This window comes from Haliotis asinina, chromosome 3, assembly GCF_037392515.1.
Source record: "Haliotis asinina isolate JCU_RB_2024 chromosome 3, JCU_Hal_asi_v2, whole genome shotgun sequence".
In the NCBI taxonomy this organism is placed as follows: Eukaryota; Metazoa; Mollusca; class Gastropoda; order Lepetellida; family Haliotidae; genus Haliotis; species Haliotis asinina.
Genome location: NC_090282.1, coordinates 28,696,109 through 28,716,354, shown reverse-complemented (window position 1 = coordinate 28,716,354; position 20,246 = coordinate 28,696,109). Strand labels below are relative to the sequence as shown.

Below are 20,246 nucleotides of genomic sequence, written 5' to 3'. Positions count from 1 at the left end.
CACGGCTGTGAGAAGTTATTGGTATTGGTATGAATGTCACATTCCTTTCGCCGATTTGACGTTGATTCTTTTGACATTGCTATGAGAGTATACATAGGCAATAAGGCGAAGTATAGCGAAGTCTATTACCTCCACGGCAGTAACAACGCTTGCTCCTAAAATTAGACTCAGAGCACCCCCTATGTCACAGAAAAGGTCAAGCACCGAATACGCATATCTCTTCTCGATGCTCTGATACGTCATGGACGACAGATAGACGTCTACAGCCACATAGTTGCTTCTCCAGTATTCCAGTGTATCGTTGGTGACGTTTGCTAGCGTGGAGAGGTATTCATCTGTCACCCTCAGACTTGATGATGATCGTATGTTGAAGGAGGTGTAGGAGCAGGTTTGTGGACAAAACGACTCACATTCTGCACGTGTTGAATGATATCTAGACATTGCAGGGACAAAGCACTGGACGGTTTGCAAAGGTGAACATATTTCTGTATTTCCGGGTAGATATATATCACGGCATGAACACTGTTCTAGGGAATAGTCGGTGATGCATTCCATGCGGCAAGCCTCGTGGGTGTAGGATGTGTTGTAGTACTTCAGGCTCTTGCTCCCACACCCATCCAGGCCAGGTGGTGACGTTGTCGTCTGGAAACACAATGTCAGTAATTAATAGAATCGGAACGTGGTTGAGGGTAATGCTACCCGAGCTGACACTCATGAACACATGAAACTATCGTCCTTCGCTTATAGGGTGTCGCATGTACTGATTTACCTGTGACGTTTTTCTTCATATCGATGCATTCAAAAGAATCACCAAGTCACTCAAAACTTGAATGTGTGATATGTGTGCGTGTCTGTCTGTGTGTGTCTGCCCGTCTCTCTCTCTCTCTCTCTCTCTGTGTGTGTTTGTGTGTGTGTGTGTTTGTAAAACTGACTAAATGTTGGAAGGAACATTGTCACATAGCCATTTTTGCGACCTTGAAAACACTCGTTATATATATATTCGTGGAGAACTTAAAACTGTTCAAAGCACGACAACGTGACAGTGCCAGTGTGACAAGTGGCCAAACTATCACACTGTCACGTTGTCGTACTTTGGTTAATTTTGCCATTATCTCCTTGTATTTTGTAAGGGCGACTGGTAACAATGTGAAAATTGAATACCGCGACGATGTCCCTTTTAGCATTCAGCAGGGGCTATTACGCACGCGCGACTGCACGTATATCTACAAAGGAAGCCAGCTTACTGTTAATTCCACTCCATAGAAGTACTGGGACCCCGGATTGAGCGCCATGCCAATGTCAGTCATCAATGGTGGGATGTCAGGTGAATGCACGGCAATCTATAAAACACGAAGTGAATTAACGGAGGAACGAGGTCCTTCATGACCAGAACTTTTAGATATCTGTTTGGTCTGGATTATTGTCTCGGATATACCGTCTCGGATATACCGTCTCGTGATTATTCATGTGTCAGCTGTTCTTCATATTTTCAAAGGATGTGAACTCTCGAAGATATATCTAGTTTAACAAGATGTGATACTGCCTCCTCATGCAGTTTTCATCATGGTACATTACCATAAATCCCGGACCCTCAGTGTCTTTCCGACTCCTGATGAACTCCTCTGACTTTGCATTCAGAAGCAAGTGGAGGCCAAAGTGCCTTCCAGAGCCAACTGTGGAGATACTGCCGTTGGCTGAAACACATGCAGATATGTTACACACAGTTTTAGTCCATTTCGAGTCTAGTAATGGCCTCAAAATATAATACGTTTGCATTCAAATAAAAGTCAAGGGGGGTCACATAGATGTGCTATAAATGATATTGTGCAGAAATGTGGATCATTGAGAATTGATTTCAAAATGTCATATATATACAGAAAGCAATAATAGATACCATTGAAAGAGAAACAGAGTCCCATCTCTTTGTTCGTGTTGATCAGATGTTCTGCATCACATTCCAAACCCGCCCATTCACACTGAAAAGAACATTGATCAGAATTGCATATTAAAGCAACCCATATACAAAATGTGTTATTCCAAAGCATTTTCTGTCTAAATGAACATAAACTATTTATTTTTGGTTTGACAGTGAATACACTGAAAACATCCAGTCCTTTGCATGTTAAAACGAAGGGTTTGGCAAATAGTAAAAAAGTATCTGCACGTGTATTTTGACAATAGACAACTTTTTCAGCATTTCTTAAAACATCATAATCCGCATCATGGGAAAAACAATATGAAAAAAGTTGGATGCGCCTTTTTCTCTAAATGATGTCGAACTCTTGCTTTATAGGAGGAACCCATTAAAAAAAGAACACAGACAACGCCCACACATTCTGAATATCAAACATTATTGTCAATGTAATAATGTTCTGACAGAATGTTATCATTATTCCTTAAGTTATATGTCACATTATTGCAGAATGTTCAAATACCATGTGGAGTGAAATTGTTTTCATTTTTTAGAAATCCTAAAAGGTATCTCTAAGTAAATACTGCTTACCTGGATTAAAGAATCATTGATATTGTGTCCATATTTGAGGCTGGTTGTATAAACATCCTCCTTCTGCAAGAGGGCAAGGTCGTACATAGCATCATTGAATGTTTCTTCGCTTTGGAAATCATATCTAAACACATGCTGCACCGCCTCGGTTAAATTTAGAGGATCCATCTCTGATTTCTTGAAAACGTTGGTGTTGCAAACAGTCACCGTTGGGAACTGCAGCTTCTGAGCCAACTTGACATCGATGTCGACATTGACAGGCAAAGACATATAAAGCTGGATCTGTTTGGCGATGTTGAAGGCGGTGAAGGTGAGGCCGCCACACACGACAAGAAACCAGAAGCAGCGCCGAGGTCTACCGGATGTGACGTCAGCGATCTGCTTGACTCCCTGCATGGTCATCTGGTCTGCTAACCTTAGCGGAGGGGGCTTAGTACTCTTGTTCAGATTTACAGTCATTATTTATCTTGGAGTGAACCGCAGACTGCTACGTCCTGACAGGATGTAATAGCAACAAAATTACTGTTTTCCTTTAAACGTCCCTCAGAAGAATATCTTCATTGACTACACATTGCAAAAGAAAATATTGTCTCTGTATATGATACCACTGTCATGAACTGACCACTGCCATGCCATCGTCCATCTTCTGTAATGTTTCATACGCACCTAGCGTCCTGACAGAACTGCTTCCACAAAAGGACAATGTACCTTTTACCATTAGTGATTTGCACCAGCGGTGATATACGCTTGTGTGTCGTCCATCAATTAAGGAACACACATGTCCTGGAACCTGACCCTTTGCCTATAATAAGTCCTAATCTATCCCAATAATACAAGTCTAAACAAATCATTTGGAAGGAGATACATGAGTGATCACAGTTCCTATTGACTGTCGTTATTGATAAAGACAATGCATTTAAAACATTTTATGCCACTTCCATGTGAATGCCAAACATCCGGCAGTGGATACAGGGAGGGTCTTATGCACATTGCATGATTCTCGCAGTGGTATGTCAACACCTTTCACTTATGATCTGTACATATCCATGTTCAATATTACCCGTGTTGAGGTATCAACAGATGTCCTGTACCTATGCTGATTTTTTGTGCGTTCGTGCGTGCGTTCGTGCGTGCGTGCGTGTGTATGTGTGCGCGCGCGCACGCGTGTGTGTGAAAACCAGCAATACCGTTACTTAATATTGACCAGCCCAAATTTGTTCGCACTCTCCATCTCTCCATGTATACCTACTCTAGTTCTGTTTGCATTACAACATGTAAGTTATGATAGACCATATCACTGAATAAACAGTGTGGATGCAAAGTTTTGCAAAGACTGAGAATTATTTTTCTCTGTAGTTGCTTATGTCATGAACTACCGTCAACCACAATCGTGTCCAACTTATGTTGTTTTAGAACCATAATCTTGTATCGAAGCTCTTGTGTCTTGTATCTTTGGCACAGTGGGGTTTTTTGAAAATCGTAATAAATAGGCCTACTATATGAATTCCTGGAGAGTAATTCTGACACAAACAAAATACACATCGGTTTATCGTACACCGCTAAAAGCTCTTTGATGTTACCTCGGTGAAAATGTTACAAACGAGGAAGCAGTCACCGACAGTATTATGAGGATTGAACATTGAACTTTGTTAGTACAAGACATAATTACCTCAACATCGGATTTCAGAATCGCTAAATGCACCTTTTTACACATTTAAAACACGTAATCATTTCCCGTACAATATTTGATTTCACTGGTTTGTCATTTAATTTACATTTAGAATATTGTTGAAGAGCTGACCACTATGTACCACTAGAGGAAATAGTAAGTGACTATTACATATTGAACCTTTCAGAGCACAGCTGATTCATGACCTAACCATCATCGACATCAATAAGCATGAGGCAAATGTGCACAATAAAAAAACATTATTAGAAGTGATTTTGTACATCAAACAGACTGCAGGTTAAAACCATTAATTAGTACATAGGATTTAATAGGTATCTTGATACCGATAAAAACGTGTTTAATGTGTACTCGTTTAGTGATTTCGGAACTACTTGTAGTTTGGAGTCAGCGACATATCTGCTTGAAGAGAGCTACACTGAACATCTGGATATCTCCATACAAATAAGTCATAAGGCTGTATTATCTGGACTGTAGTATAAATATTGCCAAGGTATCTGAGGTCTTCATTTTCAAAAGTATACCATAAATATTTAGAGAACGTATTCACACGACCAAAACAGTTCACTTTCGCGCAGTAATCAATCATCATGCGCCAACGACAGCTTCTTCTTCTTCTTCTTCTTCTCTCTCTCTCTCTCTCTCTCTGTGTGATTCTAACCTTGTTTTACACTGTCCACATACCCCCTCTCTCTCTCACTCTCTCTCTCTCTCTGTGTGAGTGTGTGTGATTTTAACCTTGTTTTACACTGTCCACATACCCCCCCTCTCTCTCTGTGATTATAACCTTGTTTTACACTGTCCACATACCTCGAAGGGCAAAGTGTGAGTGCAGTCTAATGTGTTCTGATTCTTTTGAGAGATTTGTGACAGCCGAAATGCTTTGTTCAGAATCCTCCTCTCGAAGACATTCAGTCGAGGATGACGGTTTGACTCCAATCTGGAGCCGACAGGTGAATTTCGGCACAGAGAATGAGTTTTACCCCTCTTCTAGCATTATTCCAACAACATCAGGACAGGGATACCAGAAATGGGTGTCCCACGTTGCGCCTATATGGGGAAGAGAGCTCGGATCTTCGGCGACTAAAAGACGCTTTAAATAACCACTCGACAACTATCACGCCCTTCCGGTTCACTTGTGACGGCGTCATTGTTGACGGTGGTGGCATCGGAATCTAGAAAACAGACCCAGGATGATTGATATCCTGCAGTTAAAGCAACTATATGAGCGTTAATAGCAATTGTCACGTGACGTGTCACTGCAAATTGCACAGACGGAACGTTTTTGTTGCCTGAAGCAATCTGCTCACCATATTATTTCAGCCCCAGGGAATGGCAGGCTTGACAAAATGCATTTCGTCTGACTACCTGTGCAGTCCGTTCATATGAATCTAATTTGTTAGGTTGGTACAAAGTAATTTGGGAAAGACCTTTAGCTAAGGCTTTAAGTGTATCGATGATCTGAAATCGGTCTATAATCATTAAATAGTCGACTCCCTTCCATTGATCTAATAACTTGAAGTAGACGCAGAGAATAGTGGAACCGTCTGGAACTTTATTTACTGTTGGTATCAGAATTACAAATTACCCTCCAGTAGTATGCGTGACATGAGGATAACTGCGTCTTTCCTTTACGTCAAGCACTACTACTGCAGCTTCAGCCTAATGCATACATTCCTTTTGAGGTACCACGAAACAACCCAAAAATGTTTCAACTTTATTTAAATATCATCTTGAGATGACATAACAAATCGTGTTGTGCTGCAGTCAGCTGCAAGTAATTTCAAAACAACACATTGATTGCAACGAAATATCCATTAAAACCAGAGATTGGCTATGTAACTGCATATAAGACGAAAATGAAAATATCACATTAACCGTGACGAAATATCCATTCAAATTCCAGAACCTGGTTGTGCAAATTGCATATACGGTGAAAACAGCACATTAAGTGAAACGGAATAACCTTTCAAACACCAGGCTGTGGCTGTAAGGACGTAAACTACATGTGTAAAAAGCACATCAGATGAGATGAAATATCCTTTCAGATACCTGTATGCAAGCTATACCACCCATTCCTGGGTGAATGTCACTGGCCAGTTTTCTAAAAACTAACATAAACTAGTTATAGCATCGAGCTAAATCGATCGTTTATGGAAAAAAATTACATCAGTGTGACATGGTCAAAGTTCAGGTAGAACTGTTACATACTTAATGGATCTAGTTGTCGTGTTGGGTGACCCTGATGACGTCAATATCAATCACTGTATTGTCTGGTCGTTGGTTTACTGTAGAGGTGAGTACAACCTCCAGTGACAGCAACAGCCATGACATCGACGACTACAACAGTAAGTACACATGTATGTTTGTGTGTATTGTTCAAGGCCATTTGACTGACACTGGTATGGATTTTCATCTCATTTGACGTTAAGTTCCTAATGCCGGTTTGACATCAACTCTTGTAGCGTGGCTATTAACACACCAGTATGCACAGAGGCGAAGTACAGCGAAGTCAATTACCTCCACGGCAGTGACAATACTTGCCCCTAAAATTAGGCTCAGAGCGCCCCCAATGTCACAGAAAAGGTCAAGCACCGAATACGCATATCTTTTCTCCATGCTCTGATACGTCATGGACGACATGTAGACGTCTACAGCCACATAGTTGCTTCTCCAGTATTCCAGTGTATCGTCAGTGACGTCTGCTAGCGTGGAGAGGTATTCATCTGTCACCCTGAGACTGGAAGAATAACGTACGTTGAAGGAGGTGTAGGAGCAGGTTTGTGGACAAGACGATTCACATTCAAAACGTGTTGAATGATATCTGGTCATTGCTGGAAGCAAACACTGAAGGTCTTGCAAAGGTGAACATACTTGCGCATTCCCGGGCATGTACATGTCACGACATGAACACTGCTCCAGCGCATAGTCGGTGATGCATTCAAGGCGACAAGCCTCACGGGAATAGGGCTTATTGTAGTACTTCAGGCTCTTGCTCCCACACCCATCCAGGCCTTTTGGTGACGTCGCCGTCTGAAAACATCAAAACAATTAGTTGAACAGATGCTTGAAATTATGTTGAACCATGCCGTTCAGAAATTTAACGACCAGAGCCCAAGTGTAACATCCATGGCAACAGGTAAGGACGTGACTTTGTTCAGCATTTTACCCATGAAGCTGGTACCTACTTTGAATGTGTTGGTATCCCTTCCTATACTCGAACAAGGGTGAATATATCTTATGTGCAAACACAGCATGTGGAATAAACAGGTTATTCATCCATGAAACTCTTTTCAACATTGTATGCACTGGTAACACGGACTCGCCCCATGATTTATGTCTTTTTCGTCATATTGATAAATACAAATATTCTATGTAACTGCATGGATGTAATGTCTGGGGTGAAATGGCAAATATATCTGTCTGAGCAGATGAAAGACACAATTACTTGTAACACAAAATGACACTGTCAGTCGTGGCACGTCATCATTCTGACATTCGTACGACACACACTTAACCTTACCGCTTGCTCCACGCCAAAGAAGTACCGTGAGCCTGGGGTGACCGTCATTCCGATGTCATTCATCAGCAGTGGGATGTCTGGCGAATGCACGGCGATCTGGCAAACACGGAGCAAATATTCAAAAGAGCCCTAACAAAGTAGATTTTCGTCTCTGGAAAGACCTTTTTACAAACATAAGCATAAATGTTATATTGAGTTCTTTATTTATTTCATTCTCAATTCAAAAGATTAATACAAGCATCGCCCGACCATACCATGGAATTTTTTCATTTTGCGATGTGTCTTTATAGGAAATATACATTTGAGCATCGATTCCCTGGACTTAACAAACACACGTGCGCTTGTAATGAATCAAACAACTGGGGCCCGTCGAAACAGTTCAGTTAATATCACCTTACCTATCGCTTTGTGGAACGACGATTATGTGTGTGGTGTACACACTAAGACTAGATAATGTAAATATACTGAATATGACGTAAAGATACTAACTATTTACATGGATTTTTTTGTATTTTATTGTCAAAACGTTAAGAACTATATCATATGGGTGTAATTTACTTGCGATGGCGTTTCTAAACTGTTTGAACTAATGCTTTCTTGAAACTTTTGAACTATTCTGGATAGAATGATTCGCTTGTACGAAGACCGAGCCAGATTAGAGTTTGCATCTAAAAATGCTCAGATAACTAAATATGTAAGTGACAAGGATATACCATCCCGTGACTCATATTGCTTTCACACACGTACCATAAACCCAGCACCCTCGGTGTACTCTCTACTCCTTACAAATTCTTCTGACCTCGCGTCCAGGATCAGCTGCAAGCCGTAAAGTCGTCCCGAGCCGATTGTGGACAAACTGCCGTTGACTGAAAACACCAAAAGCCCATATTAATGTATAATATCATTGCCAGAATATATCTAGACTCGATTACCGCAATATACAGATCCATAACAGGCAACAGGGCCTAACGATCAACATTACGGGGAATACCTGTAAATCAACGACTCCAGGTGTTCACGTAAAGGTTCTTCACGACCTGTCCTACTGGTGAGCATTTAATTTATTTTCAACTGAAATTTTTGGTTTTTAAATCATTGTTTGTTTTTGAAATTTTTACGTTTGTCTTTTTCAAATATTTCGATTATTTTCTCCAAACAATGAAATCATTGAAAATCCGACGAATTAGCGAATTTGACATAAAAAAATGTGATATTCCAAGGCAATCAAATAACTGAACCAACACTGTTTTTAGATTGAAAATTAAAATAGATATTTGTACTTATTTTTCTACCATTATTGTACATTTCGTACATTTCCACTGGCTTCCTCAATAGACTATACTGTGGTACAGGAGCAAGAATCCCAGACTTGCGTCCGTTATACGTGTAAGGACCCTGTGACGCTCGGTGCCAGACTGCTCTGATCATATATCTAGTTTTGACAACAACATGATTGTAGTGATGGATTTTAATCCGGAACTGAACAGCTAAAACATGATTCACTTGGAGCTTTCCTCCGACATGAGTGAGCGAGAGAGTTTAGGTTTACCCCGCTTTTAGAAATATTCCGTCAGTTTCATGGCTTGGGACACCAGAAATGGACTTCACACATTGTGCCCGTGTGGGTAATCGAAACCGGGTCTTTGACGTGACGAGTGAACGCTTTAACCACTAGGCTACCCAACACCACAGGAATTTCTCCGCTAGGTAACTCTGACTATATGCATGTAATGAAACCATTGCAACTTATTTGGAAACATGAAAACAGTGTATACCATTGAAGGAGAAACAAAGTCCTATCTCTGTTTCCGTCATGGTGAAATTGGCGACTTCACACTCCTGCTGCATCCACACACACTAAAACAGATTGTCATATAAAGATCTGTGAGTAATCAACACACTACCGACAAGACACCTAACGAATAACGAAGGCACGAGCATATCTGGTTCACGCTTTACAGGAAGAAATGATGATAATTCCACTAGACAGAATCTGTAGATATGTTCAGTTTGTGCCAAGGTTAACAGCATGGTGTGGTGATCACACCAGGTACTGATCGGGACGCACGTCTACTGAACATCTGAGAGTCGCCATTCTTGTTTCATCCATGTATCAGTCAAATCAAATGAAATATGTGCATTTAATTAAACACAGTAACATTTAGCCTGTGGGTATCCTTTTGCGAAGAACGTAGTTTTAAAATGTAATTCAGTTACAGTGGAAATTATAATAGCTTTGTAAGTTTTAGACGTAAGTGGTGTATTCTGAATAAAATAATTCAAAGAAACAGTATGGCGTTATTACAAGGGCACTGGGCCTAATATTCTCTATTTGGAATTGCCAGGTGTTTGAACCAGAAACGTCCCAAAATATCAGGTTGGACTAAGACATGGACATGCCCAAAAAGGCCAGGGGCAATGAGCACAAAGCAATTGGTTGAGTGCAATTCCTTGACCTGGACCAGTACCGAATGTTCCCGAAATTTTCAGGTGAAGAATTGACCTGCTTTAAAACCTTTTTGTCAATGCCACGATTTGAATGCCACTATTTGAGTTTATTTTTACGCCACACTCAGCAATATTCCAACTAAATGGCGGCGGTCTGTAAATAATCGAGTCCGGACCAGACAATCCACTGATCAAGAACATGAGCATCGTACTGCGCAACTGGGAACCGATGACAATGTGTCAACCTAGTCAGCGAACCTGACCACCCGATCCCTTTACTCGCCTCTTACGACAAGCATAGTCGCCTTTTACGGCAAGCATGGGTTGCTGAAGGCCTATTCTACCCCGGACCTTCACGGGTCTCATAGATCACAAAGGCGTTTCATCAAGTACTATTTCTTTGATTGTTGTATATAAAAACTTCTAACGGAGACGTTGCTTACCTTAAAAACGGAATCATAGATATCATGGCCGTAGGTATAGATGGAGGATTTAATGTCGATACCAGCAGCAGAAAGGTCGTGATTGGTGTAATTGCTATTTTCTCCCGATTGGAAATCATATCGGAACGCTTCCTTAATTGTTCCAGTTAGATTCAGATGTTCCAGACTTGATTTCTTAAATAGATTTAAATTGCACAGGGTGACCGTTGGGAACTGCAGTTTCGGCGCGTACTTCACATCGATGTCGACATTGACAGGCAAAGACCTGTAAAGCTGGATCTGTTTGGCGATGTTGAAGGCGGTGAAGGTGAGGCCGCCACACACGACTAGGAGCCAAAAGCAACGCCGAAGTCTACCGGATGTGACGTCAGCGATCTGTTTGACTCCCTGCATGGTCATCTGGTCCGCTAATCTTATAGGAGGAGAAATGTCATTCCCCTCGTTGTATACCTTCATTTTTAGATTTGAAGTATCACAGATTGCAAATTATGACCAGTTTTAGAAATTGAAAGTCTTCAATGTCAAACTGCCGTTCACATATCAATGGCTGACATGAAACCGAAGGAACGCATCCTGCACACATCCAAAGAATCAATGTTCCAAAGAGCGGAGAACACAGTCTCATATATTATGCTGGATCACAGCGCCACTGGAGACCATTGAGCACAAATCCTACAGCATATACAATGACTTATATTGTCAAAAGGCGGTGATCTGGGAACAGTATGATATTTGAATCTGTGTTTCGGGAAGAACTGTTTCCAGAAGAATGATTCAAATCAATGTTTACTGTTTCCAGTCGTCCAATACAAAGCATGACACCCTGTGTTCCACATGCTGAATAACGCTATACACCCATGGATGTCAATTGATGAAGGATAAACGAAACTGAGGCATCATAAATTATTGAGCAGTTTTCATCTCTCTTGTTTACTGACAGAAGTATAAATAACAGGCCCAATTACATTTGCCAATTATCTGTGTGAAAATAATTAATCTGTGTATACGACAAAAATTGACGCAGTAGCGCGTTAAAATGGAAGATTGACAAATGCATTATAGAACACAGTGTAAAACTCTGTTCATTATGAATCAATAACAGCTCTGTGGTGTATTACCCTTTATTATGTACATCTCATTAGGGGAATAGCGCGGCAGAGATCTAACTGGTGTGGCAATGGGGATAATCGCAGTTGGACGTTCAATGACACTACAGACTGCCTGTCATATGAAGGACTACATTGTAAATCATTGAAATCCCATAAAGACGTTCATAACATATCATTTATACATTTCTGTTACGTGTCGATATATATACATGTAGGAAAGTATCGGCCCACCCAATGCTTGTCATAGTATCAACATGTTTACATTAACGATGGCAATAGACCTCATCCAAACCTCAATTAAACTCACCATCTGAATACATGGGACTGAAAGGAATAATCGAAACCTGCAGTTTATTCATCGAAGGAATCGTGACAAAAAATACCCATTTTTGAAGTTGTGATAACTATGGTCAGATGACGTTAACAAGTTAGTTTCCTAACATACAATCCTCAAGAAATCCGATACGTAACAATAATTGACCACAATGTCAGAAGCTGGTGGAACATCTACCAACTGCAATGGTATCCCTCCTCAATGACAGTATCAGACACGTTGAATTTGATGTTGAGGAGTGCGTTCCTTTCTTGACGGGGTTTGTTCCAGTACATCAAGATGTTGTACTGAAATATCCCCTGGTGTTTCTGAGACCCATAATGTCTTGAACATGCTCCATGGGATGGAGATCAGAGACCTTATTCTCGAAACGTTCATAGCCCTAAGACTTCTTAACCTTGATCGAAGCAAATCAGCCTCTCATTGTATTTCTTTAGGACTAGAATTATACACAGAGGATGGTCATCGAAATGTGGTACAACAACCAATTCGATGTCAGTGATATACCGTTGTCCATTCAGATTTTGTCTGATCATCGAAAGGTCAAGTTTACAGACAAGTTGGCAGAGGCTGCCTACCCTACCTACCTATCACTGAACCCCCAGTAAAGGGTACTTGCTCGAACTTATGCATATGCGGTGTTCCTGTGCGGCACCAAACACGAGATCGGCGTCAGTCATGAGCGTCTGTTCGTCCGACCAGTGGAGCCTTCCATTTAACGTTTGATAGGACGTCCGGTTCAATATCCAACCGATTTTAGTCGACCCCAACTGTCCTTAACCCCATCTGTTCACTGATGTTTCTGGTCAATCGTCTGATAATCGATGGACAACAAACATCTTTTGCAATAGCCCTCGATGACCATCAATTTCGCCATCTTGACCAGTTTAGAAAACCCTGTATTTGTTTATCAACAACGATTTTCCATGTTATTGGGCTCATAGAAAAGGACTCTGAAACTAGATATTTGCCTAATGACCAGTACATATGAACAAATGCTGCCTGTGATGCTTGCCTTTGATCAGATCGATATCTAAAAATAATGGTCAGTGCGCCCGAGTGATCAAAGTAGGCCTACAAACAAACATGAGTATAATATGAATATAAACGGTTGTATCGAGGCTATGAATCATGTGTTTTTCCGTGCGTATAATTCTATTATCGTCACTCAGAAATGTATGTGCAAACGAATTCAGCCTAAAAACAGCAAACAACACAGGCACAAATAACACTTGTATTTTCAGAATAACCCGATTTACAAATCAATAACCGAAAAGTCATAACAATAACAGAACATGACTCCTACATCGTCCATAATGAGAGGCACTTTCCCGCTGATATAGAGTAAATAACTCCCAGAAACAACAAAGAAACATTAAACAGTATTAACTGATTAACCATGTTAATACATGATACCAATGACAGTAGGGAATGAAGTGGGGTATAACATAGAACGGCACTATCAAGTATAAAGGTGATGGTGAAAGCAATGAAATAAATTATTAATCACATTGCAGCTATAGTGTAATATTTTCCTAAAACGACAAGGTTGAATATCAAGGCTCACTATGACCTTTATACAGTAATGTATAAAGTAATGAGTGAGTGCTATAATGAGTGAGTGAATGAGTTTGGTTTTACGCCACTTGTAGCAAAATTCCAGCAATATGACGACGGGGGACGCCTGAAATGTGATTCACAAACTGCGTCCATGTGAGGAATGGAACCCGAGTGTTGGGCATGACGAGCTAATACTTTAACCATTAGGCTACCCTACCGCCCCTTTGATCTAACAAGATATGTGCTTCCAAGAATTGTTCATATAGTCTGAGGTTGCCCAAGATGACATCAGGCTTCACGTGACTCAAGAAACATTTTAACTTTCCCACCCCGGATTACATTGATTGTAATACATTCCTGACCACTGCATAGAATGCAATGTTATGAACTTCCGCTGAATCTTAATATATATGCATTTGCAACATTGTTTGACAATACGTTTCACTTTTATATAATACGTATTAAAAGAAGTCAAAGAACGCCAGGTTCATTAAAAACCTGCTATGACAGAAAACCGAATAATAATACTTATATTAAAGGCTGTTGTCAGTGTATGCTTTCCTTGATGAGTATGATATCAAGAATATAAAAATTGTGATCTTATGTAACATTAGATTTTAAAATGCAGAATATATTAACACAAAAATCCCAACAACAGCAACAGCGCTCTGATGGCGTTTTAATTCCTTTGAAAGATAAATGTTATTCTTTAGTCATGCGTAACAGCACAGTGACAGCTGTCAATCTCCGAATCATGTCATTAGTGATAGCGATCAATCAAGTCAATGATGGCACCATTAGCCATCAACAGATCTCAGATATCCGTAAACTCGTTTAGCGTTACACATTATATAGTATTTGGTTGGGCGGACGTGGGGGAAACCGTCAGGGATGAATACTTAGAGGCACACTTACAAAGCATTACTCGACACTCTGTATACGTGCTGTGTCATCGTGAAGAAGCCCATAGGCATCGCAAGGAGAACCAGGACAAGTCGGAAAAACTGGGCTCTGTACTGCTACCTCATTCGGTAAGCAGTGGCTATTTAGGAGAAAACTATTAACATTTGGCTTAAACACGAGAAATGAATTTGCAACCTAGCCTGGTTTCCAAACCGGAACTTGCTTCCCATGTAAATATGCAAGGCCTACAGCGGGTGACTGACGCAACTTCCGGTGTCCTAAGACGTCTGTTCTGGTTTCTCGTTATATGTGGGGGACTTGCGTTCACCGCCTTCAACATCATGAAACAGATGCAGCTGTTTCTGTCACGTCCCGTCAACGTCCACGTCGATGTCAAGTTGGGTCAGACGCTACCTTTCCCGGCTGTAACCGTATGTAACACGAACATAGCTAAAAGATCGGTGTTAGACACGTATGGACTCACTGAAGACCTCACGGATGCGCTTAGCTATGACTTCCAAGACGACGACAGTTCTTCAGAGGTACCATCCATAAATGTCAATAAGTATTACATGGAATTTGGCCACAACGTCTACGACTCTTTACTGTGGGTAAGATGTAGTTACTGTACCTTTAGGTTGACTGTTTAAATGAATGGAATGGACTGTTATCACTTAGTTTTACATATATTTCATTGTTCAGTTTTGATGCACGAAAATTTGTAAGAGTGATCAGGTTCACTGAAGTGGTTGACGCAGATTTTATCGACTGATGCTCATGATGTTGATCACTGGAGTGCCTGATTGACTCGATTATTTGCCATGTTTACACCGGGTGCGCGACCGATCTACGATCGGAAATAGCCCTCGATCGCACTCCCTCGCAAAAAGTCGTAGAGTAGCACTGGGGAGTAGTGAAGGGGTCTTGGTCATCGCGAAAGCATCGCGATCACTCTCCATCGGTCGTGTTAGTGTTTGACGCCTGTAGTGAATGGTTCCCCACTCCTATGATCGGTCCAACTCACAGTGAGGTCGCGAAATCGGTCGCAGTACAATGGCACAAGTCTCAATAAACTCGCATGAAGCTCTTATTTACTCGTAAGGCGCTCGCCGCGCGGTTCCTTTCCTCATGTCAAGTTAACCATTCGCCGAGCTGTGGCGAGTTTATTACGAGCGCAATGGGATCCCTCAGCGACCGATGGCAGCCTATAAAAACAAGTTGACAGCCATACTGAGATGGACAGCTACCACAATCGTCAGAAGAAGATCGGTCAGTGTCAAGTATGGCGGGTTCGTTGGTTGACCATCTGCGTCAGCGTCAGTTTGTTCAATACGTTCAGGAGGGAGACCAACTGTTCCGGCCTCCAAGTGGCCTTTCAGATCCGACTCATTAAAATCCATTGCGTCTGATTGGTGGCCAAGACCTCCAGTCTCCGCACACAGGATCTTGTAATTCACAAGGACCAAGAGAACGATGGAGTAGCAGCTTTTGTACGTTCGAATTCAGTGAGTGACAGTTTCAACCCTACTTCCAAGGTGGGTTTGTTTCCCTTTTCCTGTGATACTGATCCCTCTTCTCTCCAAACTTTCATTAAAAGAACTCCAAGGGTATCCTCATGTAATTCTTCAGCCGATGCGGGGTGCCTCAACCTCTTGAGAAGGTGGTAGCACTGACAGTGTCCCTGTTTCTCCTGTTTCCGACCCACATTTGGCGGCCTGGCCTTCTTCTTTCACGTTGTCTGATTATTGCCAAGACGCAGTTAATAATTCAATTTTACTTCGGCTTCAGTCTGCAGTACAAGGACCAAGACGATATCCCTAGACTGAGTATCCATCTTTTTCTGAGTGTTTCCGGTGCCTGGCAGGAGACGAAGGATAAGGTGATCAAGGTGACAAGATGATCGCAGGCGCTCCTTTCTATACGAACATGGGAGCGCACTTGCTAAAATTCACAACTGGCGTCTTGGAGAAGCCGCATTGGTCTCAATGCGGTCTCCCAAAAGGTGTTCATCGTCGTACTGGAGTCGAAATAAACGCGCATGGTGTCGCAACGATCGCAACTAGTCGCAGAAACGAACTTACTGCTCGTACTGAGGTCGCAAGTCAGTCGTACTCAAGTCGCAATGCTGTGGCTTAGGTCTCGACCTGGTCGGCGCCGTTCGGCGCAAGTTCGCCAGTGAGTAACACCAGGGGCTACGACCCAAAAAGCGACCAGAGCGATCGCTAGTCGCAGCCAGTTCTCAGACATGCAGGTTGCATCTCGGTGTAAACATACCCTTACAGATCGCTTCGCCATATAGTCGGAAACTGATACAAGAGCAGCGTTACACAACAAATAAACATACAAACACAAACGATCAACTATTTAGCACCTGGGCCATCTACATGTAATGGCCAGTCATTTATTCATGAATCAATAGTCCGTGAAACCTGCCAGGTTATACAAGTGTTGATGAAACTGCCCTGAGTCTCATAAACAGATCTTTACTGGTAGGATCTTACACCGTTGATTGACTCGATTCGTTGTTCGTACATAATTATTCCACCTTTTTTATACACGTCAGTGCATTTGGGGGGAGGAAGAATGTTGGCCCGAAAACTTCACGCATTCGGTGACTGACAGTGGGCTATGCTTTACATTCAATGGTGAGTAGAGATGTACCTTTGGTGTTGTAACAATGAAGTCCATGGCAATAATGTGATAGCCATGATTATCTCTTTAAGAATAATTCAGTACCTTAATATAACCTCTCTGAAACACTTTGAGTTACTTGTCATAATGAAACTGCAAATTTAATACTGTAAATTAATCTGGCTGACAAATATTTCATCAGCAGCTGTAGCCGTTGTGAGGTAGGGACAGAAAATGTGCACAAAATAAAGTCAAACCTTTTTTTTCTTTCAGCAAATGGAAAAACATTCATACGGAACTCGGGGAGACAGTATGGGTTGAAACTTGCTTTGTGGGTGGGAGCAGAGGAGTTTACCCGGAGTCGTCAGAACACCGAAGGCGAGGGTTTCATGGTAGGCAAGAATAAACGCCCTACAAGACAATCCACAATAGCACGATCGTAACAACTAACTAAAAATGATTCATTTGATTTAAATTACAACTGACGCATAGAATGCGTAGATAGATGTTCCACATACAGAACCGTGAAGATGCAGGTTAAATTGATATTCACCAACCCAGCTTGTCATAAAAGGCGATTAACGGAATCGGGTGGTCAGGCTCGCTGACTTCGTTGACAGATGTTATCGTATCCCATGCGCATTTTCAGTTAAACACCTACAGTGTAAGTGAAAGAATATTCTCCAACTGTTTTGCGTTTATTTTAGACACACAGATAAACCCATTTTTATTTTATTCCAGTGACATATGCGGAGTTTCCAAAATCGAATATGTTGAACGTTTTCACATTAAATTATGTTGGATATTATATCTCAAATGATGATGCTCTGGGTGATTGTAGTAGATATGGTCTGTTTATTGATTACCATATTAAACAATTGACTACGTTTTGGTTAAAATTGTTAGCAATGCTAAGATATCCAAAACAATATATTTATTACGTAAATCATTTGATGAATGTAATCGTATAACTTGGGAATCAAAGGTAAAACACTTACCACTAAGTTATGACTTTGGTTTTGTTTGGACCACGTAAAAGTGGGTGATAAAAACATGTTTCTCAATACCTTCGTACAGAGACATAAAGACTAGAATCAACAAAATTGGTACTCTGTTGTGATTCAAGTAAAATATGTAATTATAAAGCATACATATCTCTGTTGTCAATTGAAAATTAAAAGTGTCGTAGGAGATTACGGAAGAAGAGGAATATCACATGCGTATAAATGTGCGTTGTATGACTAACTCAGATCAAAGTACACAACAAGATATGATTGTAACTCACCCACGGTTGAAGTTACATATTGTGTGTGAGATCAGTACCTCATGCTGGTAGTGATACCTCGTTGTGATAAATGTCTTCATAAACCCTTGTTCTTTCGTACAGATTACAATTCATTCGGCCGATATTCCCCCGGTCATTGCGGAGACTGGCATGGCGGTCTCGCCTGGTTCACAGTACTTGTTTGGCCTTGAGGTGCAGGTAGGGCAGTAGAGTGAGGGTTACATAGGAGGCAGCTAACGGGGTCGGGTGGTCACTCTGACTAAGTTGACACTTGCTATCGTTTCCTAATTGCGTGGATTGATGCCCATACTATCAGTCGTTGGATTGTCTGGTCCAGACTGGGAAAGTTACACACCGCCACCAAATAACTGGAATCTGTTGAGTGTGGCATTAAACAACAAACAAACAAGGAAGGAGCTTGTGATAAGCGATGAAGACCAGAGCTGATGCAAGCCCCAGGCTGGCCTGAAGTGTTTAGTGCTGAGAAACCTAGAAACATAACCAGGTTGAAACAGGTTTCCAATCACGTTGGTTCGAATCATTGTACATTTATTTTTTTTTAAAGAAAATATATACACTTGTTAGTAATAAGCTATGATTAACATATATTTTAACATTTTAATTTCGGTGAAGAAATAAATATTTTTAAAAATGTTACCGCCACACTCGTTACATGAAATACACTCGGCTGACAATCCTGATGTTGGAACCTGATCGAAAACAGGGCGCCCCGACTACTTACTCACGTTTCTCACAACAACAACAACAACAAAAACAACAACAAAATGTGTTGAATTTATAGGTCATTCTGTTACCTTTCTGTCCATCGTATTCAATTTGTCAAACTGCATTTAATATGTGACCGCTGACCCTCGCATTCGCACTACCCTCTGCATTGAACAAGCGACTGGTCTCGGTAAACATCGACAGTTTCCGTTTCTGTCAAGAATACAACTCTCATTGGTGAGATTATTACGCAGGAAATATATATTTCAAACATTCGCTCACAGCTTCATCTCACCTCCATTAGCAGACTGGGACATTCGTGCTCACGACTCAAAATAGAGCTTTCTTGTTCAGATGTATGTAATCTATATGCTTTCTTTGTCAGGAAATTGATGCTCCGGATGGTCTGGCGAACTGTGGCTCCCAGGAGTTGAAGTATTACCCGGGCAAATATTCCCGTGAAGCTTGCCGTACAGAATGCTTTACCGACTACATCGTAGATGCGTGTTCCTGTCGTGAAGCCTACATGCCTGGTAATGCGAAATTGTGCGACTCGGACGTTATTGCCTATTGCATCTACCCCAAAACGCAGGAATACCTTCATTCTCGGCCAGACTGCGAATCCAACTGTCCACAAACCTGTTCCTACAACACATTTTCTTTAAAGACCTCGTCTAGTCTGAGATTGACAGACGAATATCTATCAACGATGGCTAACGAAACTTACGGCACGGTTGATTATATGAGACGGAACTTTGTGTCTGTGGAAGTATACCACTCATCGATGTATTACCCCTACATCAGGAAGCGATACAGCTACCCAGTCCTTGACCTCTTCTGTAATATAGGTGGCGCTCTCGGACTCATCGTTGGCGCGACTATTGTTACTGTTGTAGAGCTGTGTGACTACACTGTGAGACGTCTTAGGACATATCGGTCCGCCAAGACGATGGTGACAGATGGTAACGCTGAGCCCAAACTGACTGACAAAGAGACACTTTCATGAATAATGGCAGTGTACTGTGTATTCCAGCTATGTTAAAACTGATGCGTGGCGAAAGCACTAATTGACTTAGGTCTGCTATGTTTTTCAA

The 20,246-nt window shown here is 41.4% G+C and overlaps 3 protein-coding genes across 3 annotated transcripts; 1 reads left to right on the top strand and 2 right to left on the bottom strand.

Annotated features, from left to right (window-relative positions):
* Positions 1-36: 36 nt before the first annotated feature.
* On the bottom strand, positions 37-2,962 carry LOC137278814 (acid-sensing ion channel 1C-like). The gene is made up of 5 exons (XM_067811324.1): positions 2,504-2,962; positions 1,895-1,976; positions 1,576-1,694; positions 1,245-1,340; positions 37-642 (listed from the first exon to the last, which is right to left on the bottom strand). Exons 1-5 carry the CDS (start codon positions 2,960-2,962, stop codon positions 37-39), a joined length of 1,362 nt encoding a protein of 453 aa, XP_067667425.1.
* A 3,416-nt stretch (positions 2,963-6,378) lies between these two features.
* LOC137278813 (acid-sensing ion channel 1C-like) lies at positions 6,379-11,060 on the bottom strand. Its single transcript, XM_067811323.1, has 5 exons — positions 10,605-11,060; positions 9,489-9,570; positions 8,461-8,579; positions 7,714-7,809; positions 6,379-7,223 (listed from the first exon to the last, which is right to left on the bottom strand). Exons 1-5 carry the CDS (start codon positions 11,058-11,060, stop codon positions 6,618-6,620), a joined length of 1,359 nt encoding a protein of 452 aa, XP_067667424.1. The 3' UTR covers positions 6,379-6,617.
* A 3,632-nt stretch (positions 11,061-14,692) lies between these two features.
* On the top strand, positions 14,693-20,158 carry LOC137278812 (acid-sensing ion channel 2-like). The gene is made up of 5 exons (XM_067811321.1): positions 14,693-15,121; positions 17,074-17,155; positions 17,415-17,533; positions 18,529-18,624; positions 19,538-20,158. Exons 1-5 carry the CDS (start codon positions 14,693-14,695, stop codon positions 20,156-20,158), a joined length of 1,347 nt encoding a protein of 448 aa, XP_067667422.1.
* The last annotated feature ends 88 nt before the right edge of the window (positions 20,159-20,246 follow it).

Excerpts from the sequence above, each read along its gene's own strand:
- LOC137278814 (XM_067811324.1), bottom strand. The coding sequence starts at position 2,962 with ATGACTGTAAATCTGAACAAGAGTACTAAGCCCCCTCCGCTAAGGTTA. Across the intron at positions 1,977-2,503 it reads TCAATGATTCTTTAATCCAG|TGTGAATGGGCGGGTTTGGA; the intron begins GTAAGCAGTATT and ends TGTTCTTTTCAG. Across the intron at positions 1,341-1,575 it reads CTGAGGGTCCGGGATTTATG|ATTGCCGTGCATTCACCTGA; the intron begins GTAATGTACCAT and ends CGTGTTTTATAG.
- LOC137278813 (XM_067811323.1), bottom strand. The coding sequence starts at position 11,060 with ATGAAGGTATACAACGAGGGGAATGACATTTCTCCTCCTATAAGATTA. Across the intron at positions 7,810-8,460 it reads CCGAGGGTGCTGGGTTTATG|ATCGCCGTGCATTCGCCAGA; the intron begins GTACGTGTGTGA and ends CGTGTTTGCCAG. Across the intron at positions 7,224-7,713 it reads TCTTTGGCGTGGAGCAAGCG|ACGGCGACGTCACCAAAAGG; the intron begins GTAAGGTTAAGT and ends TGATGTTTTCAG.
- LOC137278812 (XM_067811321.1), top strand. The coding sequence starts at position 14,693 with ATGAATTTGCAACCTAGCCTGGTTTCCAAACCGGAACTTGCTTCCCAT. Across the intron at positions 15,122-17,073 it reads TCTACGACTCTTTACTGTGG|TGCATTTGGGGGGAGGAAGA; the intron begins GTAAGATGTAGT and ends TATACACGTCAG. Across the intron at positions 17,534-18,528 it reads CCGAAGGCGAGGGTTTCATG|ATTACAATTCATTCGGCCGA; the intron begins GTAGGCAAGAAT and ends TCTTTCGTACAG.